The sequence below is a fragment of the Apodemus sylvaticus genome, chromosome 5 (genome assembly GCF_947179515.1).
Source record: "Apodemus sylvaticus chromosome 5, mApoSyl1.1, whole genome shotgun sequence".
In the NCBI taxonomy this organism is placed as follows: Eukaryota; Metazoa; Chordata; class Mammalia; order Rodentia; family Muridae; genus Apodemus; species Apodemus sylvaticus.
Genome location: NC_067476.1, coordinates 142,559,059 through 142,583,775, shown reverse-complemented (window position 1 = coordinate 142,583,775; position 24,717 = coordinate 142,559,059). Strand labels below are relative to the sequence as shown.

At 43.6% G+C, this 24,717-nt stretch overlaps 1 protein-coding gene across 2 annotated transcripts in view; it reads left to right on the top strand.

Annotated features, from left to right (window-relative positions):
* Samhd1 (SAM and HD domain containing deoxynucleoside triphosphate triphosphohydrolase 1) overlaps nucleotides 1-23,555 on the top strand; it is a 33,982-nt gene extending 10,427 nt beyond the window's left edge. The window contains exons 4-17 of one of the 2 annotated variants that reach the window (XM_052184131.1): nucleotides 1,592-1,752; nucleotides 3,094-3,209; nucleotides 4,502-4,572; nucleotides 9,044-9,199; nucleotides 10,957-11,057; nucleotides 12,312-12,453; nucleotides 14,064-14,155; nucleotides 14,852-14,967; nucleotides 16,985-17,121; nucleotides 18,172-18,264; nucleotides 19,842-19,946; nucleotides 21,753-21,890; nucleotides 22,149-22,280; nucleotides 23,081-23,264. In XM_052184131.1, coding sequence (XP_052040091.1) covers nucleotides 1,592-1,752; nucleotides 3,094-3,209; nucleotides 4,502-4,572; nucleotides 9,044-9,199; nucleotides 10,957-11,057; nucleotides 12,312-12,453; nucleotides 14,064-14,155; nucleotides 14,852-14,967; nucleotides 16,985-17,121; nucleotides 18,172-18,264; nucleotides 19,842-19,946; nucleotides 21,753-21,890; nucleotides 22,149-22,241 — 1,521 coding nt within the window. In that variant the 3' untranslated portion in view covers nucleotides 22,242-22,280; nucleotides 23,081-23,264. Of the gene's footprint in view, nucleotides 1-1,591; nucleotides 1,753-3,093; nucleotides 3,210-4,501; nucleotides 4,573-9,043; nucleotides 9,200-10,956; nucleotides 11,058-12,311; nucleotides 12,454-14,063; nucleotides 14,156-14,851; nucleotides 14,968-16,984; nucleotides 17,122-18,171; nucleotides 18,265-19,841; nucleotides 19,947-21,752; nucleotides 21,891-22,148; nucleotides 22,281-23,080 lie in introns of both variants that reach the window. The other variant, XM_052184130.1, reaches the window with a different exon arrangement.
* The last annotated feature ends 1,162 nt before the right edge of the window (nucleotides 23,556-24,717 follow it).

Sequence of the window (24,717 nt, the reverse complement as noted above, 5' to 3'; positions counted from 1 at the left end):
GGTTGCTAGGAATTGAACACAGGACTTCTAGAAGAGCAGACAGTGCTCTTAACCTCTGAGCCATTTTTCCAGCCCCCAAGAAATGGTTTTTAAATAATGTTCAGCAGGGTGCATGAGTTCAATGGCTTCAGGTGCTTGCCACCAAGCCTGACAACCCAAGTTCAGTCCTGATGACCCACATGGTAGGAGTGAGCCAATTCATTCAGGTTGTCCTCCAGCCTTCGCTCATACACAACACATACACACGCACGCACACACAGCACACATTTATACACATACATACACACACATGCACACACACACACATACCTCTCCACACACACAAATTGAACAAATATTAAGAGCATTGGCTGCTCAGGTTAGAGTCTTGGCACATACATGATAGGTCACAACTGCAGAACTCTAGCCTTGGGTTATCTGACAGCCTCTTCTGGCCTCTGTGGGTGTGCACACATGTGCACACACATACATACAAGGTGCACAGACATGTGATCAGGTAAACATTCACAAAATTAAAACAAATAGTATCTCAATTTTTAAAAATTTTTTAGCTGTTAATGAAATAGAGCCATTAAAATGATTATTATGTAAGTGAAGAAAGTGTCCACTGTTCATTTTGATCTTAAAAGGAGACTATGTATTACAATATTAACTATTAAAGGTAGTTTTATTGTTTCTGTGTTTGTTGATGGAGGGGCATGGATGTGCTGGAGTGGGCGTGTGGAGGTCATGGTACTCTCTGTGCAGTGGTTCTCTCTACTGCGTGTCCTGGGAACTAATCACAGCTTACACGGCCATTTCTTCCATCTGCCGACCTAGCTCAAAAGATAGCTTTTGCAGAGCTCAATTTTAAAAACTAACTTAAATTTATTTTGTTTTTAATGGATTTAGAATGACATAAATATTTTATGAATAGGTAAGACCATCTGAGAAATTGACAATAAAGGTATTTTAGGCTTAAATGGATTAAAAGTAGGTTATATCATTTCTTTGACAATCTCTAGTAATAAAATATGTTCTCACCTGTGATGGTTAGGTTGTCCATGTGTTAGGAGGATATGTTTGTCTGTGATTAAATATCTAGAGATCACTGAACTTGACCAATAATAACTTGTAAAAAAGGATATACAGAGGGCTTAATTTTGATATTCTTAGTTCCTTTTCTTCCTAAGGACTTTGATACCATTCCCTGAGTATTATTAATGGTGATGAACTTGGTATAGTTTATAGTAATCCTCAAATGGCTTTACAGAGGATGAAAAGCGTTACTATTTTCCAAGCACATAATGATGTACAAACAGGCAAATATGCATAAACAAGATATCAATTTTTTTAATTTTTAATTTTAATTAACTTCCATTAATATAATTGAGTTGCTAAAATGATTATTGTATAAAAATACAAAACATTGTTTTTTTTTAACATTGTTCATTTTGATATAAAAAGGAAACTATGTATTACAGGGTTAACTGTTAAAGGTAGTTTTTAAAATTGTATTCATTGTTTCTGTGTATGTGTGATGGAGGGACAGGCATGGGCTGGTGTGGGCATCGGGAGGGCAGAGGACAACTCTTTGAACTTAATGTTCCAGGTATTTAATGATCCGATCCATGGTCATGTTGAGTTCCACCCCCTCCTCATCCGAATCATCGACACACCTCAGTTCCAGCGGCTTCGATACATCAAGCAGCTGGGGGGCGGCTACTATGTCTTCCCTGGAGCGTCACACAACCGCTTCGAACACAGTCTCGGGTAAGGAGCGAAGGGGCAGCGCATCTGATCCCTTAGAGAGGACGTTTTCAAGTGGCTATTGTAACATCTTCATTGTGTTGATGAGAAAATCCAGACTTTGGATTCCTATTGACCATATTTTGTTTATTTTATGTGTGTGTGTTTTTAAACTACCTCATATCCTTTGGAAAACCTGATGTCTGTTGAAAGTCAGTTAGATTAAATACATGCACTGAATAGGGCTGGCTGCTAGCGTGACTGAGTAGACCTTTAGTCCCTGTGTAGTCATTTCATTTCTTTGGGGACAGGGGCTCAGGCTGACCTCAAACTCCATGTCCTCCTGTCTCATCTCCTGAGAACCAAGATTCTGGATGCCGTGCCTGGCTCCTTTTTGTTGTATGGAGTCGCCTTTTTAAACAGAGTAATTATGTCAGGAAATTTAGAGAAATGCTTATTAACTCTGAGAGGGTTGTCTCTGCTCCGTGCAATGAAGCTTTGGTCTGAGTTTCCATAATGTGTGTAGACCTGGGAGAAGTGAGGAGAGAATGACTGGGAGTTCAGGATTTGTTTTCTTTAAAGATTTGTTTGTTTATTTATTTATTTAATGTATGAATACACTGCTGCTGTCTTCAGACACACCAGAAGAGGACATACGATCCCATCACAGATGGTCGTGAGCCACTATGTGGTTTCTGGGAATCGAACTCTGGACCTCTGGAAGAGCAGTCAGTGTTCTTAACCACTGAGCCATCTCTCTGGCCCCAGTATTTGATTTTTTTATTTACTTTGTAGTTTTCATTTATTAGCTGGGCTTTTCCTTTTCTTTCTTTGTTTTGTTCAGGGTTCCATTAAACAACCTAGGCTGGCCTTGAACTAATACTTCTGCCTTAGCCTTGCAAATGCACAAGTTGCAAGTGTGTGCCACTCTGTCCAGGTCCAGTAGTAAAGATGCATGTACCAGTACTCAAATTATAAACAGTATTTATTGAACACTTTCTAGAACCTTCCAAGGCACAAACAAGCCGTCTGCCTTCCCTAGAGCTGAGTCAGAGCAGAGGAAAGATTTTTTTTTTTTTTTTTTTTTTTTTTTTTTTTTTTTTTAGGAATTCCTTTCTGAAAAGAGAAGTGTAAGTGCATTTAACATTTTTTTATGCTGTTTGTTTATCTTGTTTTTGTGTGCTTTGCTGAGCATCAGACCCAGGGTCTTGCACATGTTAGCGGTGTTCCACAGAGCCACACCCTCTAAACCCTCATCTTCAGTCTGTGTTGGAACATCATAGAGACACTTCTCAGAAACCAAAGTCTCAAGTTCCAAAGGTATCTTTCAAACCTCCGTGTGACTTTCGGTCTCCTTCTCCGCAGAGTGGGGTACCTAGCGGGCTGCCTCGTTGAAGCACTTGCGGAAAACCAGCCAGACCTGGAGATCAGTGAGCGGGATAAGCTCTGCGTTCAGATCGCAGGGCTCTGCCATGACCTAGGTAAGATCACAGAGCCAGCAAGCTCTCATGGAAGATCCTAACAATGGCTTGCATTCAAAACTCAAGTCTAGCCAAAGGAAATGTAGAAGTATTTTCATTTTTCTCCACTCCTACCCCCTTTGGTTTTTTGAGACAGGATTTCTTCATGTAGCCCTGCCTGTCCTGAAACTAACTTTGTGGACAGGGCTGGCCTCAAACTCAGGGATCTGCCTGACTCTCCCTCTAGGATTAAAGTTGTGTGCCACCACTAGGTGGCAGTATTTTGATTTTTCATTAATCACAGTACTTTCTAGTATTGATAAGGAAGCGTTGCTGTGACTTGTGAATTTTCTCTATTAAGCATCTGTATCATACCATTTATTTATCATTTGCTCATTAATTTATGAGATAGTGTTCTTACTCTGTAACTCAGGCTGGTCTAGAACTCACTACATAGCCCAGGCTAGCCTCAAACTCTTGACAGTCCTCCTGCTTCCTCCTCCTGTGTGCTGAGATTACAAGCACGAGCCGCTGCACTGGGCTGAGAGGGCATTGAGCCCTGAGTTCTCTTATTCTGCCTTTACGATAATGGGATGGATTTTCCTTTTATCCTCTCATTGACTAAAATGGCTTTTCCTTTAGTTCTTTTGCTAAATCCACCCCTTCTCAGTATTAGCACAGGTTTAAAAAATGTTCTTCCCCTGCCCCCTCAGAGGAACTCTTAGGCCAATTAAACCCAGGTAGAAGAACTTCATCATGAGAAAGAAAAAGATGATTGCCTGACAGGAGAGCCATGTGCTTGTGCTTCCATGGACAGGTCCGGAAGGACCAGAGTCCAAAGTGCTGTTTGTCTGTCTGTCCGCCAGCCCAGAGAGTCCCAGAGGCTCAGCAACCCTTCTTAGAAGATACTTGGGTCTCACATGCTTTTTGGTTTTAGCAATCAGACTCAAATGTAGGACCTGTATGTGCTAGGCGTTGGCCCTCCCACTGAGCCCCAGCCCCAGCCCAAAACACATAAACCTTCATTATTTCACACAAAACTCTTTAGCATTCCTTACAGTTAATACAAAATTGGTGACTGATCTAAGGAGTGTTAACTTTCCAATATGGCCTGGCCTCTTAGTCTGTTGATTTGGAAAATTAAAAGGGCATATTTGTCCGGGTTTTTTTGTTTATTAATAATATTATTATTATTAATTTATACATTATCAACAGTAGCTATTGGTTTTCAAAGTAAACTATTTTTTGTAAGAATTTGGTTTTTTACCAATTTACAAATATCTTTTTTATTTGAAGGCTGCTTTTGTTTTTAGGTCATGGGCCATTTTCTCATATGTTTGATGGAAGATTTATCCCACTTGCACGCCCAGACAAAAAGTGGAGGGTATGTATTCATATGTCCCAAAGTCAACAGAAAGAAACAGAATTTTATCCAGTAATTCAACTAAATTCTTTGTTTTCCTCTCTGTGTTCTAGCAGCCTTCCCTGGAACAGCATTCAGGGTACTTCTGTTCACACGTATCTGTTTCAGTCCTCACAGTAGCCTGTGGAGAAAGGACATTATGCTCCGGTCAGAGCCCTCAGAAGAGTAGAGACTATCTCACTTCCCAGGGCCGTGGAATAGCGGACCAGGCCTAGAGAGCCAGCTCCCTAGTTCAGGGCAGTGTCCTTTATACGTTAGTCACATTACTGTGGACCCTCAGGACAGATCTCATAGATCATTATGAGTCACCATGTGGTTGCTGGGACTTGAACTCAGGACCTCTGGGAGAGCAGACAGTGCTCTTAACTGCTGAGCCATCTCTCCAGCCCCTAGAGTTTGTTTTTAAAGCAGAGCTTCAGTTTTTATTTTGGTATAGCTGTGAAGTTAAGTATCATCGGTTTTAGTAACTGAGCATTTTGTTTTTGTTTTTTGCTTTTTAAATGATTTTTATTTATCTTATATATGAGTATATAGTTGCTGCCCTCAGACACACCAGAAGAGGGCATCGAATCCCATTACAGATGGTTCTGGGCCACCGTGTGGTGCTGGGAATTGACCTCCGGAAGAGCAGTCAGTGCTCTTAACCGCTGCGCTCTCTCTAGCCCCAAGTATTTTGTTTGTTTTTGTTTTTTTGAGACAGGGTTTCTCTGTTTATCCCTGGCTGTCCTGGAACTCACTATTTAGACCAGGCTGGCCTCGAACTCAGAGATCTGGCTGCCTCTGCCTCCCAAGTGCTAGGATTAAAGGTGTACGCCACCCCTGCCCAGCAAGTATTTTGTTTTTAATACGTGGTTTTTCTGTAGAGTTTAGAATGACTTTGGCCACTGTTCTGCCTCAGCCTCCCCGATGCTGAGAGTATGTTACACATTTACTGGTGATGAACCTATGTATTTTGAAGCAGCTTCTGAGAAATGAAATTGGCTTCCCAGAGCTAGAGAGATGGCTCAGTGGTTAAGAGCACTGACTGCTCTTCCGAAGGTCCTGAGTTCAAATCCCAGCAACCACATGGTGGCTCACAACCATCTGTAATGAGATCTGATGCCCTTCTTCTGGGGTGTCTGAAGACAGCTACAATGTACTCACATATAATAAATAAATAAATCTTAAAAAAAAAAAAAGAAAGAAATTGGCTTTCTAGTTTCTACGGCACTTGGTGTAACAAAGCGCAGGACCATAAACTTTACATGTCAAACCATTTTTCTCCGCCCTCCCTTTTTTTTGAAGTATAATTTACATTCAATAAATTATGCAGATTTTCATTGCGATGTTTTTATTCTGAGACAAGGTCTCACTGTGGAGACCACTCTGGTCTTGAAACTGAGAGATCGCCTGCTTCTGTTTCCCCAGAGCTAGGGTTAAAGGCGTGTGCTGTCTGTCACTCCTGGCTCAAACTGTACAGAGCTGACTTGAGTTTGGCAAGTGTATGCATGCAGTGGGGATGTGGACCATTTTCATCATTTGAAAAGTTCCCTTGTGGCTTGTTTCCTGTGATGCGGGGATCACACCCACAGCTTTGTCTTCTCTCAGACTTGGTATCTTGGTTTCCCTTGATTGTCTAATCTCTTGCAAATATGATTTCCTGTTGTTTGCACTGTGTGTGTGTGTGTAGGTGCATGTGTGTAGGTGTGTGTGTGTGTGTAGGTGTGTATGTGTGTGTGAGAGAGAGAGAGAGAGAGAGAGAGAGAGAGAGAGAGAGAGAGTCTTCCTCTAATGTGTTACCCATTTAAAGTTGAATGGTGGACTAAGAGAGCAGCTTAGTGGGAGATCCCTTGCCAGCAGTTGACTCCCCCGTCCGGTCCCCCGCACTGGCAGCATAGTGGCAGCATAGTCAGAGGTGTATTTCATGCCGTAGAATGATTCTGAGATTCCAGCACATTGATGGAGTTTTACTGCTAAGATTGTATCCTAGTGTAAGGAGCCACGGTTTGTTCTTGCTCCTCTGAACGGACTTCACGTTGTTTTGGATTTGGGCTACTACATCGAAGATGGCTGTGTGTGATGCAGTATAACAACTCTGTGAAAATCTGTTCTCATGTCTCATAACTGACAACCTCTGAGAGTAGAATTACTGAGTCACGTGCCAGATGTTCACTTAACTGGGTTTTCAGTGTGCTCTGTGTTGCACACTCACAGGCAGTGTTGAAAGCCCCAGGTGCTAGTCCACGAGCTCAGCCTGTGTGTATGGATAGCTCTTCCTGTCTGCTCCTGCCTTCACTCCCCTTTCACACCTGCTTGCTCCTGGCCAGTGTCCACTACAGTTAGGGAGCTAGGTGTCCAGAGTTTATAATTCCTTTCTCCAGCAGGACTGATCTAATAGGATCTAGGAGCTAGACTGCCATTGTTGTATGTATGCCGTGTGTGTGTGTGTGTGTGTGTGTGTGTGTGTGTGTGTGTGTGTGTGTGTACTAGGGATCAAATACACATGTTTTACAGACAATAGGTAAGTGTACCTCTAAGCTGTATCCCCAGCCTTTAATGAATACATTTGCCTGTTTCATTTCATACTTTATCTCATATGGAATTAATTCTTCTATACAAATAATACAAATATAATCTTTCTTTTATTTATAAGGATATTTGTTTTGTTTTATCTTTTAACTGTCTTATATATAGTTTTGTGAGTTGAACTGAGGTCCTTGTGCATGTTAAGCAAGCTCTGTATCACTGAGTTAGAACCCCAGCTTAATACAGATAATGTTTATTAAATAGTGGTTAATCCTTTTCTCATAGATCTAGATTATCAACACTTTCAAACCAAACTTCCCATATATAACGAGTCTTCCTAGATTCTGTTTCACACTTGTTTTTTTGTTTGTTTGTTTGTTTGTTTGTTTTTTGGTTTTTGTTTTTTTGTTTTTTGGGGTTTTTTTTTTGTTTTTTGTTTTTTTTGGTTTTTTGGTTTTTTGGTTTTTCTAGACAGGGTTTCTCTGTGTAGCCCTGGCTGTCCTGGAACTCACTCTGTAGACCAGGCTGGCCACAAACTCAGAAATCCGTCTGCCTTTGACTCCCTTTTTAAGAAAATTATTTCTCAGATTCTATTTCACAGGATTTTAAAAATTGTTTATTTTATTTTGTATGTGTTGCCTGTATACATACCTGTGTGCATCACTTGTGCCTGGCGCAGAGGGGAGACTAGGCCTTGCCCTCCCTGGGTCTGACTCACAGGTGTGTGTGGTGCTGAGACCCAGGCCCTCCGCTTGAACAGCAGGTTTTCCCAACCTGGGCAGCTTCTCCAGCCCCATGTCTCACACTTCCCTAATTACTATTATTGTAGAATAGGTTTTTGTACTTAGAACAGTGATTGTTCTACAGTGTGTGAATTCATCCAGTGTGATCCAGCATTCTCCGGTAATTATTCCAGAGGCCCCAAGGAGACAGTTGCAAGCTGCAGGCCAGGCCAGGCTGTGTAGTGAGTTTAGGTCAATGTGGGTCATGTAATGAGACCTTTACTCAAAACAGACAACAAATCACCAAGATAACATATGTTGATAAGTTATCTATTAATTATGAACATACATCTGTTCATGATTGAGCCAATTCAAAATAATTATAGGGTCATTCCAGGTTTGTTTTTATTTTGAGTCAGTTTTGATAAAATGTGTGATAGGGAGAATGTCTCTAGGGGTCATTTGACATTTGTAGTGATTGTAATGAGTGAGCACAAACAGGAGCAACCAGGTTTTTGAATTTGAGAATTCAGTTCAGATCTTGACATCAGAGCTGGGATTTTGAGTTTACTAGCAGTGCAATACCCCAGTCAACCACAAGGTGGAAGCACTAACAAACAGTTTTTCACTTCAAATGTTCTGTTGATGGAAAAAAAAACCCTAAAGTTTAGAGTGATAGTCATTTTACCGATATGACCTAGTAATAATCTTGGTAATGTAAAGTATTATATTTCATAAAGTGTATTCATTGTATTTATGAAATAATAAACTGGTAGATGAGGGTTTTGTAGACTAGGGGAAGAGGATCAGTAAGACCAAGAATCTATGAGAGCCCTTCAGTGAGACTCCTCTTCCTGCACATTTTAAAAACTAATAAAAGTTGTTTGTGACTGGGCATGATGGGGCACGCCTTTAGTTCCAGCACTCAGAAGGCAGAGACACGTGGATCTCTGTGAGTTCCTGGCCAACCAGAACTACATAGTGAGACCCTGTCTCGAAAAACCAACCAACCAATGAAAATGTTTTGTAGACAAATAAAATATCAACAAAAAATTGACTAATTTAAAATCTATAATAATGTTGGAAACTGGATAGTTAACATTCGTGGGACTTCACCTGAGAATTACCTAGAATCCAGAACAATCTGTTTAGAGCCCCGATGGTTGAGAATCTGTAACAAGCCGTATCTTACTAACTTCTCCCAGCACGAACAGGGCTCGATTGAGATGTTTGAGCATCTGGTTAAATCTAATGACCTCAAACTTGTCATGAAAAACTATGGTCTCGACCCTGACGAAGATATTACCTTTATCACGGAACTAATTATGGGACCACCTCTAACACCAGTCAAAGATAGTTTGGTAAGTTTTTATTCGTGTTAATTAGAGCCAGCTGGTACTTTCTATCTGCTCTGGTCTGATTCTTTAAGTGCTAACACCCTTGGCCGTAGGAGTTGCTAAATGTCAAGATGTAAGTTGCATGCATTTGCCTTCTGATATAAACGAGTGATGTATTTTTCCCTGGTCTTGAGTTTATTAGACATTATTTCCCCCAAATGGTAGTTAGTGTCTGCAGCCTCAGTACTCAGGATGCAGAAGCAAGAGGATCAAAATGTGAACGTTTACATCTTGGGCCAGAGGGAGAGATGGCTCAGCAGTCAGAGGGCTTGCTGTGCAAGCATGAGTATCTGAGTTCAGACCCCTGGCACCCACATCAAAAGCCATACTTGATAACAGACACCTTTAGTTCCACCACTCAAGGGGCAGAGGCCAACCTGGTCTATATAGACAGTTGCCGGACTGCCAGCCCTTCACAGGGAGACCCTGTCTCAAACAAAATAACACAAGAACAATTTAATTTAAAAAAAAAAAAAAGCATGGCTGGACACAGGCTTATAACCCCAGCACCGTGAGAGGCAGAAGACACTCAGTTGACCTCTGGTACATCTTGTATGTGTGCACACATGTACACACACACACATAAATATACACAAGCTAGATTAAGGAAAAACCATCTCATTTCTAAAACAAAGTTAGTTTTAAAAGTGCTTTGAGTGTGTTGTATGTAGAGCAGCTGTGCAGCTGTTTTGAATCCCTGAATAGCACAGCTGTGCTGGCACATGGCACAGCTGTGGTCTGTCCCTAGAGAGGTAGAAGAGGAGGAAGAGAGGTGAAGGTAAAGGCCTTCCTTGCCTGTAAAATGAACTCAAGGTGACTCTGGGTTACATGAGACTCTGTCAAAAAGAAAAGGAAAGTGGGGTGCAGAGACAGCAACACTGGGGAGGAGGGAACCAAGAGAAATGTATTAGTATATACGTACATTACATACATACATATATACATACATAAACACATACACATATATGTACACAGAGAGGGATTATTTTTGTTTTCCCCTGGTGGAGGGCAGGGTCAGGGGAGTCTTGCTCTAGAGCCCCTGCTGACTTTGAAGTCACAATCCTCCTGTCTCAGTCTCCTGAGTGCTGAGGTTACAGATATGTGTTTCCACACCTAGTGAAAGATATTATTATTTTAATATATAAAGTCAAGGTTTACCATTTAAGGAACATTCTTTCCTAGTTTGTAATTAAATAAAAATGTTGGTTTGGGAAATTTATTAATAGTATCCTTTCAATGGCACTGGAAAGCTTAACATTTTATTTATGTACTTGTAAAAATTTTAAGTTAACTTTTTACTTGAGTGTGTGTGCACACATGAGCTCACGTGTGGGCTACATGTGAAAGTCACAAGACAGTTTTCTGGAGTCCATTCTAAAATCTCCTTCTACCTCGGAGATAGAACCTGGGGATAGAACTCAGGTAGTCAGGTTGGGAGCAAAAGCCCTTACTTGCTAAGCAATCCCATCAACCCTTCATAGACTTCTTATTTATTAATTTGTTTTTACAGTGCCTGCCATTCAGGCCCAGGCCCTCACGCATGCATGCCTCTACGTAGGAGCTGCGTCTCCAGCTGAAGGCTTGACGTTCACGGCCCAGCGCAACACAGCGCATACCTCACAAAAGAAAGATTATCATCTTCTAACTTGAGTGTCTTGTTTATAATTTGCTTATAAATCTGTGTCTACCTAAATCCTCCATGAGATTCTCTTGTTTTCCAGTGGCCGTATAAAGGACGCCCTGCCAAGAAGAGCTTCCTTTACGAGATAGTGGCTAACAAAAGAAATGGCATCGATGTGGACAAGTGGGATTATTTCGCCAGGTATGCACTGAACATTCCCACACACGGTGCTAAGAATCTTTGTATGAATGTGGCAGCAGGGCCTACCCGGCCTAACCTGAAGTCAGGCTCTGCAGTCTTGGCTCTGGCACTGGCTTCATGGCCACTGTGGGAGTGAAACAGCCTTCCCTTTGTCCTCCTCCCTGCCCTCTTCCCACACCCCAATCAGTCCTCCTTCTGGGTTAGCTCTCAAGCTGGGTCAAGGTGAAAGCCTGTCGAATTTTGAACTGGGAAAAATTTTCTTTTTCTTTTTGTCTGCTTTCTTCAAGACATTGTTCTTACACTTACTGAAGGATTTTAGTAATAAGGGAGGACACATCTCAAGTGGCTGTGAGCGTCAGCGACAGTACATGATCAATCTTTTGTTTGTTGACACAGGTCTCAATATACAGCTTGTATGGCCTTGAACTCATAAACCAGGTTATCCTTAGAGTCATAGAAATCCACCTGCCTCTGCCTCCCAAGGGCTGGGACACTGGGCATGGGCCACCACACCCTGGCTCACAAGGCCAGTCTTTGTTTTGTGTGTTTATTCTACACTTATTATTTTATTATGGTTTTGGGACAAGGTCTCACTCAGCAGACCAGCCTGGCCTCATGTTCAGAGAGATCTGCCTGCCTTCGCTGTCTGAGTGATCTTCCATTATCCCAAAGTAAATCTCAGACTACTTAGCATCTCATCTCAAAACCTCTAGGTGTGGCTCTGTAAATAAAGTGTCTCTGTTAGACCTAAAAGCACTCTGCAGTTGTTTGAATGTATTTTTTTTGAGACACAGTTTCATTTTGTAGCCCTTGCTGTCCTGGATCTTGCTGTGTAAATCAGACCAGTCTCAAGCTCGGAGATCTTCCTGCCTCTGCCTCCGGAGTGATGGGATTAAAGGTATATTCCATCATTCCTGACTAAGGAAAATTACTTAATTATATGGTCAGGATTTAAAATCTCCTAGCTGTTTTATAACTACCTCTTACTATTAGTTTACAATTCATAACCCAGTGTCCACACCCTGTCCCTGGGTGGTGGCTCTCCAGTCCTTTATTCTGAGGCACCCCCTCATTCTTCCAGGGAATTCTTCCACTGTCTCACTCTGTGAGACTGTCCTCTCTCCTGTGACCTTCAGTATATCCTTCAGGCCCCGACCAGCCTCTGCAAGCTGGAAGACCCAAAGCCTGTAGCATTCGTATTTAAAGCAGATTCCTCATTGAAATGTTTCCTGTCTCTGCTTTGGAACTTTCTAGAGACTGTCATCATCTTGGAATCCAAAATAATTTTGATTACAAGCGCTTCATTAAGTTTGCCCGTATCTGTGAAGTGAAATACAACAACAAGGGCGACAAGACCTTTGTCCGTAAGGTGAAGCACATTTGTACAAGAGAAAAGGTAAGCGTTCCATCCCCAGAGAATAGGAATGCAGCTCTTGGTCTGGAATGTGGGGATGATTGTCCAGCAATCTGGAAAATTCCAGAAGCCATCTTTCTTTCCTTTCATTTCCTTCCTCCTCTCTTTTAGATCCTGTGCACGTGTGTGGTCTGGTCTGTGTGTGTGTGTGTGTGTGTGCTTGCTCTACACTGCTGCAGGAGTGAATGCATGCGAGGCTGCCCTCCTGCAGCGATCTCTGCCTTACCCCCTATGTCCAGGTCTCTCCCCACATCTCATGTGTTTTCAGTAGTCATCTTCTGAGTCTGTCTCCCTCACCACTGGGGCTGCAGATCTACAGGAGACCATACCCAGCTTATTACATAGATGCTGGGTTCAGAACCCTGGTCCTGATGGTGTGCAACTCGGACTCTTAACTAGTGACATCTCTCTGGCCCCACATACTCTTTAAAACAAAAAAAGACTTATTATCATTTGTAATTATGTGTGTGTGTGTGTGTGTTTGTGTGCATATGTGCACATGAGTACAGGTTCCCCTAGAGGCCTGAAGAAGACATCACGTGTCCTGGAACTGCTGTACAGGCAGATTTACCTGCCTAACATGAAGAGTAGCATGGATTCTAACTGCTGAGCCATCTCTGTAGCTCTTCACACCCATCTTAATACTTAGCATCTAAGTGTCATAACACTTTTTTGCTCTATTACATTTTTCTTGTTTTTTTTAAAGCTCTGTCATTTTTAAAATTTATTTTATATATGTGAGTACACTCTTGCTGTCTTCAGACACACCACAAGAGGGCATCAGATCCCATTACACATGGTTGTGAGCCACCATGTGGTTGCTGGGAATTGAACTTAGGACCTCTGGAAGAGCAGTCAGTGCTCTTAACCACTGAGCCATCTCTGTGGCCCCCTCTATTACATTGTTAAACAATAACAATAATAATAAAATCCCAACAGTTATTGAGTCTATGCTGGCTAGGCTTTAAGTGTTTTTGATAGGTTGACTTAATTCTTATTACCCTATGTTAGTAGTATTATTTGTTTCAGTCTGCTCTCCATTGCTATAATAATACCTAATACTTGTAACTTATGAAGAAAAAGGGTTTGTCTACTTCATAGGTCTAGAGGAAGTTTAAGAGCGTGGTAATAGCATCTGCTCTACTTCTGGTTTGCATCACATGTTGTTCCATACTTGGTGAAAGCCGGAAGTGCAAACAAAAACTGTGCTAAAGAGAGGAAGGGGCCGTTCCAGGCAGGCTCTTTATCAGCCTGCTTCTACCAGCTAACCCAGTCATCGCATGAGCTAATCACCTCTTAAAGGGCCTACCACACTTTACTATTTAACAAGTGAGCACAGTGAGGTATGCAGAAGGGTTGAGTTAAAGAGTTAACAAAACTGGAATTTCAACCCTGCTAGGGCCTTACTGGATGATACTCACGTAACTTAAGAAGTGGTATGGAATCATGCTATAGGAAAGACTTTCTGTTTGCTGACCCTTTAATCCCAGCACTCAGGAGGCAGAGGCAGGTGGATGTCTGTGAGTTCTAGGATGTCCCAAACAAAGGTAGACATAACGTGACCCTGCAATCCCATTTCTGTTTCCTTGTAGGAGGTTGGAAATCTGTATGACATGTTCCACACACGCAACTGCCTACACCGCAGAGCTTATCAGCACAAAGTCGGCAACCTCATCGACATCATGTAAGAATGCAGTGTCTCCTCACTGTGAGACTACGTGGGGCTTTGCCTATTAGCATCCCCAGCTGTGTAAGATAAAAGGCTTTACTTAAACGAAGCCGGCACATGCCTTTGGTCCCAGCATCCCGAGGCAGAGGTAGGAAGATCTGTGTGTGTTCAAGGCTAACCTGGTCTACAAAGTGAGTTCTAGGATAGCCAGGGTATGTAGAAAAACCTGTCAAAGAAAGGGGAAAAAAAGTGTGAAGATGAATGTGGTAGCACATGTCTGCGATGCCAGCATTTGAGACAGACAGAGTTCAAGGTCATTTCAGGTATGTAGCAACTTTAAAGCTGGTCTGAGACCTTGTCTTAAGAGGAGAAAGAGCTTAAGTAATTTCGTTTACAGTTCAGAGTCGGAGAGAGCCTTTGGCTCAAAGTTTAATACACTCCTTCTGAACTTGTTTAAAGGAAAATCATATTATTTCCTATAAAACTGGGGCTGAGTATACTTATTATTGGAAAAACCAAATGAGATCAAGTCCTCTAAACTCCAGCCATAGTGCTTGGAACACAGTAGGAATGCAGTTCACAGTCAGAAACAGATGTCTTTCAAACATCGATAGTACCTTACTTGTTTTCTTAAACTAGAAGGATCCTTTTGTGCAAGATACAAAGCAAATCTTCAAAATTTCCTTCTGTGTTTTTACAAAATGATCTTAGGATTACAGAGGCTTTCCTCAAAGCAGACCCGTACGTGGAGATTACAGGGACTGACGGAAAGAAGTTCAGTATTTCCACGGCCATTGATGACATGGAAGCCTTCACTAAGCTGACAGGTAAGCACTCAGGACATGTGTGGTCTGTGTTGGCTATGATGCTCCCTGCCCTTGGGGTAGAGAAGGTATTAGGGAGGAAACACATAGATATGTGAAATTACAAAACAGTAATTCTTATGTATATGAATATACTATAGCTATCTTCAGGCACACCGGAAGAGGGCGTCGGATCCCAGTGTAGATGGTTGTGAGCCACCTTGTGGTTGCTGGGAATTGAACTCGGGACCTCTGGAACAGTGGGTGGTGCTCTTAACTGCTGAGCCTCCAGTCCTCAAGACAGTAGTTCTTTTTTTTTTTTTTTTTTTTTTATTATTCGATATAATTTATTTACATTTCAAATGATTTCCCCTTTTCTAGCCCCCCCACTCCCCAAAGTCCCGAAAGCCCCCTTCTCTTCCCCTGTCCTCCCACCCACCCCTTCCCACTTCCCCGTTCTGGTTTTGCTGAATACTGTTTCACTGAGTCTTTCCAGAACCAGGGGCCACTCCTCCTTTCTTCTTGTACCTCATTTGATGTGTGGATTATGTTTTGGGTATTCCAGTTTTCTAGGTTAATATCCACTTATTAGTGAGTGCATACCATGATTCACCTTTTGAGTCTGGGTTACCTCACTTAGTATGATATTCTCTAGCTCCATCCATTTGCCTAAGAATTTCATGAATTCATTGTTTCTAATGGCTGAATAGTACTCCATTGTGTAGATATACCACATTTTTTGCATCCACTCTTCTGTTGAGGGATACCTGGGTTCTTTCCAGCATCTGGCAATTACAAATAGGGCTGCTATGAACATAGTAAGGCAGTAGTTCTTAACCTAGGTGTTACTGTACCTCTTGTACATTTGCCATGTATACAATATTTAGTTTTTTAATACAACTAGATTAAAACTGAAAATGTAAAACTAAATTTAAAAAAAAAGCCTTGTCAGCACTGAGTGCTAAGTCAAAGACTGGAATGTTGGAAGGTTGTTAGGGTGTGATATGGTCCCAAACCAGGCAGGTTGTTACTTAAGGGCTGATGGTAGATAGGAATGCCAATGAGGCCCTGAGTCCAGGCCACAGCGCCACACTCTGCACAAAATGTTCCTAGTGGATAAATCTGAGGATTATCACCTTAATTATCTGATGAGATTTAACACTGCATGCTGGCTTCCTGATCTGTTCCAAAGGACAACATCCTGGAGTATGCGAGTAATCGTTCTGGTTCTAGATTTTAAAAAACTAAAAGTGTGTAACCATTAATTTATCTACATATTTGCTTGGTTTCACTGTTACCAATAGTGAAAACTTAAGTTACTTTTTTTTTTTTTTCAAAACAGGGTTTCTCTGTGTAGCCCTGGCTGTCCTGGAACTCACTCTGTAAACCAGGCTGGCCTCAAACTCAGAAATCCGCCTGCCTCTGCCTCCCAGAGTGCTGGGATTACAGGTGTGCGCCACCACCGCCCGGCTATTTATGTTTTAAAAAGTAAATGTTCAGGGCTTGAGAGATGGCTCAGCAGTTAAGAGCTCCGAAAATTGAAAGAAGAGAGTCCGTTCTATTATGATCATAGAATAAAATATTTTAAAACTTAAAAAAAAAGCCCTTAAGTCAGTTTACAAACTCGAATGTAGTGGTCAGTTAGCTTCAACTATTACAGCACAGGAATTTTTTCCCACCAACCTCCTTCTGCAAACATTGGGCAATTTTAAGTAGATCATAGACACAAGTTTGTTTGTAAATGTTTAAGGCCATCTGGGACTAAGTAGGAAGACCTTGTCTCATTTCCCACGGTGATACATTAGGCTCTGCACGGCGTGCTCCAGCTCCATCCGTTGGTTCCGGTGCACTCTGAGTTAATCTGGGGGGGGGGGGAATTCTCCCCACCCTGCACTTGCCTTTCTCCCTCTCTTCCTGCCATCTTCTTTTACTCGGACAGTCATAATATTCCTGCCTTGTTGGGAACATTTCAAGACCTCAGGGGAGTGTCCTTAAATCCTGCCATCATTTTAACGTGAAGGAAATTTCATCACATTGACAGATAACATTTTTCTGGAGATTTTGTACTCTGAGGATCCACGGTTGTCTGAGGCCCAAAGTATTCTAAGGAATATTGAATGCCGTAATCTATACAAGTATTTGGGTGAGACCCAGCCGAAAGGTCAGAAGATTACAAAGGTAAGTTGAGTCACCAGCTCCCCTGCTGTTTTGGAGGGTCAGTTAAGTCACTGTCTTCAAGAACAAGCCGTTAATCTATCACAGCAACCACGTCTCCTGTGTCTTCTCATTTAATCTTCTCAATATTCTTAGGCCCATTTACCAGATGAGAAACTGAGGCTGAGCAATAATAAATAAATTGTTCATGAAAGGAGTCAGGTAGGACCCAAAGACAGGTCTAGGCAACTGTAAATATGTGCTCTCGAATTCAATAAGGGCCTCAAATTTTAGATAGATCCAACCACTGGGAAATGGATATCTAAGGCGGAAGTCCCTCAAAATAAGACCGGTGCAGACTTCACTACGGCTCTGAGAAGGCATTTTTTTGTCTATCATTGACCCTTGGGCAATGCTAGTTAGGGGCGCCTGGCACCATGCAGTCAGAAATTGACCTTTAACTTTTGACTCTCCACAAACTTTACTAAAAGCCTGTTACTGCTGAGGGGCCGTACCCGCATCGTGACAGCTCCTTAGACTTTGCATGTTATATGTATTGTATGTGGCTGGAAATACAGAAGGACTGGGAGAGACGCGCTTGCCTCTAAGCAGATCCCTGGTGAGATGCTGCAGTAAGGCCACAGGGAGTGCCTGCAGCCCTCACCGCTGCAGAAGCTGCTGGAGGCAGCTATGACGAGACAAACATCACGTTCTTCCCAAAGCGGGGTGGTTGGTTCTGTTGCCTTTTTTTTTTGGATTTGGTTTTTTCGACACAGGGTTTCTCTGTGTAGCCCTGGCTGTCCTGGAAGACCTCTGTAGACCAGGCTGGCCTCGAACTCAGAGATCCGCCTGCCTCTGCCTCCCAGAGTGCTGGGATTACAGGCATGCGCCACCACCGCCCGGCTGCCTTATTTTTTAATGAAGAGTGCCCTGTTTGTTCCAAAGCTAGCATGTGTTGGAGCTATCCTGTCAGGATATCTCTGTTTTCCTTGCTGAACAAGAGAGGTAACGTAACTGGGGTACAGGTGGTTAATGACAAACTGGGTCCTAACTGGGGTGTCTTATCCCTTCTAGGAAGAATATGGACAGCTTCCCCAAGAAGTTGCTAACGCCAAACCTGAAATGGCCCCTGATGCTGAGCTGAAGGCTGAGGATTTTATAGTTGATGTTAGTAGTGGGCCCAAGAATAGACTAAATGAAAATTTGTGTTTTAAAAAAAAACAAAAAAAAACGCCTTCCCTTTAGGAAGGGGGGTGGGAAGAGTGGTACACGCCTTTAATTCCAGCATTTGGGAGGCAGAGGCAGGCTGATCTCTGAGTCCGAGGCCACCCTGGTCAGTGTATGTGGCTAGTGCCCACAGTGCTTGGCACTGTAGCCTCGGAGCCCATGCCGCACTCATGTTTTCTGTAGAGCCCCACACTGCCAGGTCTGTCCCTCCTCCTTAAGGACTTCCCGTTAGACATTAGACAGTCTTTCATCTGAAGAAAATCACTCTACACTCATCTTGCTCCCTGCTCTCTCCTTCATGGTCAAACTCAAGGAAAAACCTTCTGAATTCTTAGGTTTTTCTCCAAGTCCAAGTTAAGTAACCCTTATCTGGGGCAGGATCTGGGCCCCAAGTTCAATCCCCAGGGCATGTTCTCTCTTGTGCTTGCACATTCTCTTTCTCCTCTCCTTCCCCTCCCTCTCCCTCTCCCTCTCCCTCTCCCTCTCCCTCTCCCTCTCCCTCTCCCTCTCCCTCTCCCTCTCTCTCTCTCTCTCTCTCTCTCTCTCTCTCTCTCTCTCTCTCTCTCTCCCTCTCCCTCTCCCTCCCCTCCCCCCCTCTCTCTCCCTCTCCTTCCCTCCCTCTCTCCCTCCCCCTCTCTCTTTTTCAAAGCAGAATTCTCTCCAAGACTGTCAGTAATTTCAGTATGGCAAGCCCACCAGGCAGTTTCAGATCTATGCTTCAGAGCACCTTTTATTGCCCGGGAATCCTTGCCTCCCTACCTGATTCATCCCTGCTCACTTACAATGTCACTGTCCCAGGCAGGCAGGCCTGCCACATATTTCCACTAGCCATGGTAGTGTGAGGACCTGAGGATCTGCAGAATCCACTTTTTTTGTTTCGAGACAGGGTTTCTCTGTGTAGCCCTGGCTGTCCTGGAACTCACTCTGAAGATCAGGCTGGCCTCTGAAACCACTCTGTAGACTCAGAAATCTGCCTGCCTCTGCCTCCCAAGTGCTGGGATTAAAGGCATGGGCCACCACCGCCCGGCTACCAGAATCCACTTTAAAAAATACACACACACACTCTTCAGGCCAGCACTAGGGATGCAAAGACAAGAGGCCCCCTGGGGCTCCCTGGGCCTCCAGCCTAAGTGACTTGATGAACTCCAAGCCCCTGAGAGAGGGAGCCAGTCTCAGAAAAATGAGGTGCAGGGCACCTGAAGAGTGCCAGCCAAAGCTGACCCCCGGCCTCCTCTTGTACATGCCCACGCGTACACAGAAGTTGTCTACTGCCTATCGGTGTCTGTCACATTGTAGACAATGCCTTGCACCCTGCTTAGTTGAATACTCAGAGATACTCCCCCCTCCACCCAAGTCCCTAAACCAAATCCCCAGAGGTGGTCATGTGCCAGAGTTATCTTTATCCAGTGTGTGATGACGTTCTATATCCCTGCTTCTGAGCTCCCGGAGGGCTCGGTTCATTTCTCATGTCTCATGTGTAATTATGTGGTTGCTTACTCATCATTGTTTTAATTAAGGTTATCAATATGGATTATGGGATGGAAGACAAGAATCCAATTGATCATGTTCACTTCTATTGTAAGAGCAACAGCAAGCAAGCTGTCACGATCACTAAAGATCAGGTAACGGCACGTGAGGCGTTTGGAAAGTCTTAAAGTCACTTTATGCCCTGCATGCTAATCGGACTGTAAAGTCAGTGTGTGCTCTTAAAAATGAAGAGAGCGCAGCCCACTGAGTCAACCAAGCAGGGCTCCCATGCCTCACAGCCTCACAGAAGCTGAGGCAGCAAGCACGGGGGCGTGCCTGGGCCTGCAGCAGGCCCTCAGTGCATGCACCGTGGCTGTTAGCTGGGCGTTTCTCTGGGACTCCTAACTGTGGCTGCGGGGTCTCTGACTCTTGCCTGCTCTTGGGACTTTTTCCTCCTGTTGGGTTGCCTGGTCCAGCTTCGATGTGAGGGCTTTTGCCTTGTCTGATTGTGTTTTGTTTTGTCATGTTTGGTTGTCTCTTGGAGGCCTGCTCTTTTCTAAAGGGAGATGGAGGTGGGGGAGCTGAGAGGCGGGAGGGAGAGGAAACTGGTCGGCATGTGTTATATGACAGAAAAATCTATTTTCACTTTAAAAAAGGCATGGCTAGAGAAATGGCTCAGTGATTATGAGTACTTATAGCCCTGGAAGAGGACACTGGTTTGATTTCTAGCATGTATATGGTGTATATACATACACACATACATACAGGTAAAACATGCACATATAAATAAAACTAATTTTTTTTTAAGTAAAGCATAAGCCAGGTATGTTAATACACATTTATAATCCCCATATTTGGGAAGCTAAGGCTAGCCTGGGGTTCATAAAACTCTATCTCAAAACAAAACAGCAATTTTCAATATCTGTATCTAGTTGGGCATGGTAGTATTCTCCTTTAATCCTAGCACTCCAGAGGCAGAGTCAAGTGGATCTCTGTGAGTCTGAGGCAGCCTGGTCTGCAGGGTGAGTTCCAGGCCACCCAGGGCTACGGTAGTAAGACCCTTTCTCAAAAAAAGAAAATCTAACTAGGTGGAGGTGACACATGCCTTTAATCCTAGCACTTGGGAGGCAGAGGCATGAGGACCTTTGAGTTTGAGGCCAGAGAGAAAATTTATACATAAAGAAATAGTCATATGCAGATACTTGTATATCTGGATATAGTGGTGCAGGCTTTGATACCAGGAGCCTAAAGCTGCAAGGTCACCGGTTCAAAGCCTGCCACTTCTATGAAATGAGTTCAGGGCCGGCCTGGGCAACCTAACAAGACCTTCTCTCAAAATAGGAAAGGGAGGAAGAAAGAGAGCTAGGAATGGAGCTCAGTCGTGAGAAATATTCACCTAGCATGCACAGAGGCCTTGGGTTCAATCCCTGATCCACAAAAAGTAATATTTTCTTAATTTTTAAATAAGGTATATTTTGCTAGATACACCTAGAACATGGGATCCTGAGTTCAAGGTAAGCCCAGGCTATAATCATGAGACTTTATCTCAAAAGGAGAGGTAGAATAACAGCCAATTTCTAGGGTCTCCTATTTGCTGACTATCATTTAAAGTGTGGTATTCGGTGTGAAGCTTCAGTTAACAAAATCTAGTAGACTGTGGCTGAAGTTATACAAATGTGCTTATCCATGTATCTTGTATGAGTATGTATATAATTGTCTGGTATGTATATAATTTATGTCATGTAAATCTCTCAGTCTTTAATAATTGACAGAATTCTGAGGCATTTTGCTTTAAATAAGTATTGTCTCCTTTGGATTGTGATTGGGATAACACAGGGAAGCGGTGCCGTGCTTTTTAACTCAACATTCAAAATGGTTCCTGGGAACCCAGGAGGCAGGCAGCTGCTTGGTTCTTGGTGAACTCAAAGCTACAAGAAAATCTTTTCTTTTTGCAAAACAAGGTGTCACAGCTGCTGCCGGAGAAATTCGCAGAGCAGCTCATTCGAGTGTACTGTAAGAAGAAGGACAGGAAAAGCCTGGATGCCGCCGGGAAGCACTTCATCCAGTGGTGCGCGCTCAGGGACTTCACCAAGCCGCAGGTGGGGACGCTTGATCATCTCCACAGTAAAAAGGGAATCTGGAGCTGGGGTGTGACAGGGTCCTAGGTAGCTCAGGTTGGTGCCGGATTGGCTGTGTAGCTGAGGTTGGCCCTGAGTTCCTGACCCCTCTGCTTCACTTCCCAAGCGTGGCAATGTAGGGACGGAGCAGCAGAGGTGCCTGGTGTACTTTTCAATCTTTAAGGAAAGCCCAAAAGTGATCCTTCTTAATCCACTGAGAAGTTCTCATTTAAATCGTAGCAATATGGGGCTGGAGAGATGCCTACTCTTCCAGAGGACCCTGGTTCAATTCCCAGCACCCAGCAGCCACATGCGGCTCACAACCAGCTGTAACTCCAGTTCCAGAGGATCCGATGCCCTCTTCTGGCCTCTGTGGGTACCATACACATAAAATAAGAAACGCAGGGGTAAAATTCTAAAAGAGGTGGAGAAGTGATGGAGGAAAGCACTGGCTTCCACATGAGCCTGCACAGTCAAGATTACCTGCACACACACAGTACACATATATACACATGCACACATATACACCACACACATATGTATAGATACAATACACATATATCACACTCAACACACACATATTACATGTATATATCACACACATATCACATATATACCACATACATAAACAGTATATACATATCATATACAACACACATACCACACACATACACATATATAGCTTAGACAGACAACATACACACACTTTTTTTTTTTTTTAAGGAAAAGGTAAATAAAAACACAGGTGTATTTGGTAAGTACCTTGGACCTTGGTATATGTCTTGCCAGGCCCTGTGATAGGAACTATGATAAACCTAAGAGACACATGGTTCCTTAGTGCTCATGTCTCACTCTAGGTGTGCACCACAGACACACAAGTAAAAAACAGTTGTGTAGTATGGTAAGTGCTTTGGGGTGCAAAAGGAGATCTAGCCAGACTTGGTTAGCTGAGAACAGCCCGCGTCAGGGAAAGCTTACAAGCCGACCCCTAAGGAGGAGTCATGAGGGAGGCATTGAGACTAGAGACGTTGAGAAGGCGAGAGCTGAAAGGCTAATGGAGCCCTCTCAGGAGTAAGTGTACTTAGACACAACCTACATGCAGGACATGTGTGTGCCTGCGACACAGCTAGATACAGTGGTGGAGACTGACTCTGTTCCCCTCTCTCTAATAGGATGGTGACATTATAGCTCCACTCATAACCCCTCTGAAATGGAATAAGAAGACTTCATCTTCCATCCAAGAAGTATCCAGAGTAAAAGCATGCCTGAAGTTTGAAGAGAATGTCTGCAGTTAGTTCTTTTCAAAAACCTCTTTCCCTCTTCACAATTGTTAGGAAATATAATCAGTTCCCACTAGTGATTTTTATTTGGTATCTTGAATGTATGCTCATGCTTGGGGAAACCAGGGGGGGGTTCGTTTTTTATTCAAAATGAAAAATGGTTAATATTAACAAGTTTTTCCTATCTATCCCAAGGATGATTTGAGTAAGAATTACAAATTATAAAATTCAATGATTGGTCGCCAGGGAGTGGAACTGTTTGAAAGGATTACAAGGGTCAGGACGTGTGGCTCTGTTGGAGGAAGTGTGTCACCGGAGGTGTGCTTTGAGGTTTCAAAAGCCTATGCCAGGTCCAGTCCAGTCTCCCTCCCTCCCTCCCTCTCTCTCTCTCCTCCCTCCCTCTCTCTCTCTCCTCCCTCCTTCTCTCTCTCCTCCCTCCCTCTCTCTCCCCTCTCTTTCTCTTTCTCTCCTCCCTCTCTCTCTCTCCTCCCTCCCTCTCTCTCTCTCCCCTCTTTCTTTCTCTCTCTCCCCTCTCTCTCTCTCTCTCTCTCTCTCTCTCTCTCTCTCTCTCTCTCTCTCTCTCGCACTCTCTCTCTCTCTCTCTCTCTCTCGCACTCTCTCTCTCTCTCTCTCTCGCACTCTCTCTCTCTCATGCGCTCTCATCTCTCTTTCTTTCTCTCTCTCCCTCCCCTCTCCCTCTCCCTCCCTCCCTCTCTCTCTCTCTCTCTCTCTCTCTCTCTCTCTCTCTCTCTCTCTCTCGCACTCTCTCTCTCTCATGCGCTCTCTCTCTCTCCCTCCCCGCCCCCCCGCCTGTGGATCATCTGCACAGCACCATGTCTCTCACTGCGATGGTGGTCTAAGCCTCTGAAGCTGTGAGCACACCCTAGTTAACTGTTCTCTTTTATGAGTTGCCTTGGTCGTGGTGTCTCTTGACAGCCATAGAACAGTGACGAAGACAGATACTGTAAAAAACATTAGCTTGTGTATTTTTAGTATTAATTGAACCCTTTCTCTTTTAGCGACCTATTTTCCCAGGCTAACTCTCCCATCTGTTCTGAACTCTTGGGACAAATGATAGTCTTTTGTTTTTAATTCAGAAATCGAGACAAGAGTACAAACTAGAATTCAAAATGGAAATTGTGAAATGGAAAATGTAGTTAAAAAAATAAACAAATCCTAGCTCCCTGAAGAGGTGCCCGTCATCCTGTTCCTCCCCAACACCCCGACCCCTTCCATCCCTGCTAAGCGCCAGGCTTGGGGAGCAGCGGAACAGCTCTTCCCTCTACCAATGACGTCAGCTCCATCTCTGTCTTCCTGGTACAACTCCCCCTGTCCCCTTTAGGAGGGGCTGGCTTCAGAGGGCACCGCACACCAGGCTGCTCCTGAGTCTGTTGCGACTCCAGACAGGATCAGCTTTTTTTACACCTGATACCACTCCAGCTCCAAGGGACTCGCCGCTGCCAGTCTGGGGACAGGCCTTCGTCCACCTCTTCTGAGCTGAACTGGTCAGCTGCTCAGACACCACGGAC